Source organism: Anarrhichthys ocellatus, unplaced genomic scaffold (assembly GCF_004355925.1).
Source record: "Anarrhichthys ocellatus isolate YVR2014 unplaced genomic scaffold, GSC_Weel_1.0 scaffold3477, whole genome shotgun sequence".
NCBI classification, from domain to species: Eukaryota; Metazoa; Chordata; class Actinopteri; order Perciformes; family Anarhichadidae; genus Anarrhichthys; species Anarrhichthys ocellatus.
Genome location: NW_022283451.1, coordinates 2,091 through 5,631, shown reverse-complemented (window position 1 = coordinate 5,631; position 3,541 = coordinate 2,091). Strand labels below are relative to the sequence as shown.

The 3,541-nt window shown below is 39.5% G+C and overlaps 1 protein-coding gene across 1 annotated transcript; it reads right to left on the bottom strand.

Moving 5' to 3' along the window:
- Positions 1-666: 666 nt before the first annotated feature.
- LOC116378960 (acetyl-CoA acetyltransferase, mitochondrial-like) lies at positions 667-3,053 on the bottom strand. The gene is made up of 6 exons (XM_031840866.1): positions 2,919-3,053; positions 2,259-2,306; positions 2,054-2,171; positions 1,729-1,824; positions 1,158-1,258; positions 667-885 (listed from the first exon to the last, which is right to left on the bottom strand). Exons 1-6 carry the CDS (start codon positions 2,967-2,969, stop codon positions 670-672), a joined length of 630 nt encoding a protein of 209 aa, XP_031696726.1. The 5' UTR covers positions 2,970-3,053; the 3' UTR covers positions 667-669.
- Between the last annotated feature and the right edge of the window lie 488 nt (positions 3,054-3,541).

The window sequence follows — 3,541 nt, the reverse complement described above, 5'->3', positions numbered from 1 at the left end:
CAGTAAGCGTGTTCAATACTTTTTCCCTGTCATTCCATTTTATTGCATATAACTTCATTTTTGAACTTATTTGTTTGGTTCTTTGTATGTATGGATTAGTTGGGTTGTTACCGACATCTGGTGAAAAGTTCATGTCAACAGCACCTTCAGAAATATATTTACTGAGAAAAATGGTGACGTGTACAATACTTATTTTACCCGCTGTATATATCAATTTACATTTAAAAATAAACAACTGATAAGTAAAGACTAATTTTCATCTTTCACAAATGTCTCATGTAAATATACAAGAAAATAATTTTTAAAAAAAATACAAGTTAAAGCAAAAATATATATATATTTTTTTTTTTTTTAAATAAATTGTACCAATATTTCAGAGTTTTGAACAAAGCTTCCCAATGAAATAAAACACAAATAAATCTGTCCTTTACTTATACACAATCTTTGAATTTGATTCCATGGTCACCTCCTGCATCGGGTCTAAACCGAACTCCTTTTCAACCACAATTGCATCCAATTACAGAAGCAAGAGTCACTTTATATACTATTTTACTCACTATAACTATAACATACATATATATATATATATATATATATATATATATATATATATACATATACACACATATACACACATACATACATACATATATATAATTTCCTCTGCATTCAAACGTCATCTCCAAGAAAAATTGAAATATATGACATGGTGATATTAGCTTGATGGAGCTTGATAGTTACCATGTGGAATTTGTTGTAGACGTCAGTGAGTCCATCCTTGACAATGAGGTCTTCCATCCTCACTCCTCCGTATGTCGGGGTATCTCTGGACATCACATAAGGTACGTTGGACATGCTCTCCATGCCTCCTGCCACCATCACGTCCTTAAATCACACAGACAGCCACACGCTTATATGCAGCAACATCTACAGTCTATTGGTATTAGAAGTTCACTTCCACAGGATTTGTTAATTACAGAAACTCTGTCAAAGAACTGAAAGATGTGTAGTCTATGATGACCATACTGTAACAATGTGCAAACAAAACTTGTTTTTGGTCACAACAAAGTTTTCCTGGATCTTGCCAGGGATCAGATTCGTGTTTTTATTTGCACTCGAGCGAGCAGAAGAGAGAGCGTATTCAATGCTAATGCTACCTGGTGTCCACACATTAGACTCTGAGCTGCCATCATGATGGACTTCATTCCGGAGGCACAGACTTTGTTGATGGTGGTTGCTGGAGTGCCGAGGGTCAAGCCTAAAGATACAACCAGACATATTTGAATCGGCAAAAAATAAATAGATAAAACTTATATTATCTTGACCTTCACTCAGTTATGCATTTGCACAGGGGAACTGCATATTTGACAACGGTGTTATAATATTTCAGAGTAAACCGTCAATCATGCAGTAATGTTTCTAATATGTAGGTCACGTTAGCTTCCAACCTTCCTGTAACCTCTTATATGGTCTCTCTAAGCTGCTGGAGATAGACCTTGCGTCACCTTGGAGCTGCACGCTTTGTGTTTTCATATATCACAGCCTCGGTCATGCATGAATGAAGTGCAGCTTTCAGGTTATGAATGTAAATTAGCTGCTCACAGATAAGGCTGGGAGATATGGTCACAATCTTCTTTCCCGATATAGGTAATTTCATATCTAGACAACAATATACATCATGATGAGAATCTTTGGAATGAAGGTGACAATATACTGGTAGAGTCATACCTGCTCCAAGCAAGGCTTGTCTTGTGGGGGCCTGGCCTTCTCCTGCCTGAAGCACGTTGCCCATGTAGACTTCCTTCACCTCCTCAGGAGCGATTCCTACACACCAGGAACATAAAGTCAACTCACTAAATATACACAGAGCTATCTTCTCTTTGATGCAGCACTCCACCTACTCATGTATACAGGTGATCTGCTACATCTGGTGTATTAGCTCAGCTATGCATGCACACACACATCACTGAACACGATCAGCTGACATTACATCAAGGCCTAAATGAAAGCGAACAGTTTTCTCAGAACAAAGTGAACCAAGCAACCAACTCACCTGCTTTGTCTATGGCTCCCTTAATGGCGATGGAGCCCAGTCTGGTGGCTGGCACCGCTGCCAGGCTGCCTCTGAAGGACCCCATTGGAGTGCGGACTGCACTGACGATGACAACTTCCTGAAACCAGGCATTATTAAGTCTGCACTATAAGTGTGCAGTCCTAACATTTAATTGTGATGAGGTTATAAAAGTTACCGTACTCACATTGAGCGAAGGGCGAGACGTGTAGGTTCTTGAGAGGTACCTGTGAGCCTACAATGGCAGGACAAAGATGGGGATAAAGCATCTATCTCATCGTCACACGTTCCAGTAAAGTCTGCTGTTCAACCTGAAGCGCCTTGATATCATTCTGGGCCAAATTCAGTTTTAACTCAAGCAAGTAACGTGAGAGAAGCGTCAGAAATAGGTTAGCTATGCTAATAACAAGGGCGCACACAAACAGCTGGCGTTAGCAGAGTAAACACAGTACAAGTGATATTTAAGGTAACGTTAGGTGTCGTGTCGGTCAAACCTGTACCCGTCACCCGTTAAAAAGACTCTCGTTTGGGCTTCGGATATAGTCAGTTAAGCTAGCTACTATTGTTGCTTTACTTGTTGATATCTTTAGTTTGTAGAGAAGCAGACTTCGTAACACCGTTGAGAAAAGCTGTGACATTAGAACAGTAAAGCGCTCGAGACACTTTGAGTTCTCAGGTGTGTTCAAGCTGTTTAATTACTTTGGTCAAGGACGACACAAAAAGGTTAGCTGAGCTGTTGTAAGTGAACCACCGGGGCCTGGTGTTTCCAGACAGACCGTCATTACAGCATTCCTCTGCAGTATAACAGACGAACCCAAACGAATATTTTTTACACGCTTTCACTTACCAGGCGTTTACAAAATTGCGTGCGCATGGTTAAAAGTCCACTGGATGACATTCTGGACTGTGAGATTCACACACTTGCACCTACTTCACCTTCAAGCATACAGCAGGAGGGTTACACCGCTTCAGCCAATCACAGTAGGAGGTGTGTTTCCCCGACGTCATCGTTGGCTAGGCATTGTGGTTGATGTAGTTCTTCCACAATGACATCCCACAATACATGATGTGGTGTAATTAATTACATTATTTCAGCATTAACGGTCCGTGTACGTCTTGATAGTCTGTTTGACCGTTTAATCGAAAAAACGACAATACAGACATACCATATTTTTTTCGTTTTAAACCAAAAACGGAGAAGCACAGCCATATTTCAGTTTTTGTTGTCTAAATACAAAAACGAAAGAACCAAAGTCAAATAACGAGTCGATTTTGTTTTTTGCGAATCTCTTTAAAAAGAGACGCAAAGCACGACAGGTAACCCGGAAGTAAGACTATTTCAAAATAATAGTCAAGGCAATAGAATGATCGTATGCAAGACATTCTTATATAGTCTATGATGCAAGCACATACCAGGATAACATTAGAAGAAAATAATGAATATAAATAAATAAATCTGCTCCGATGGGA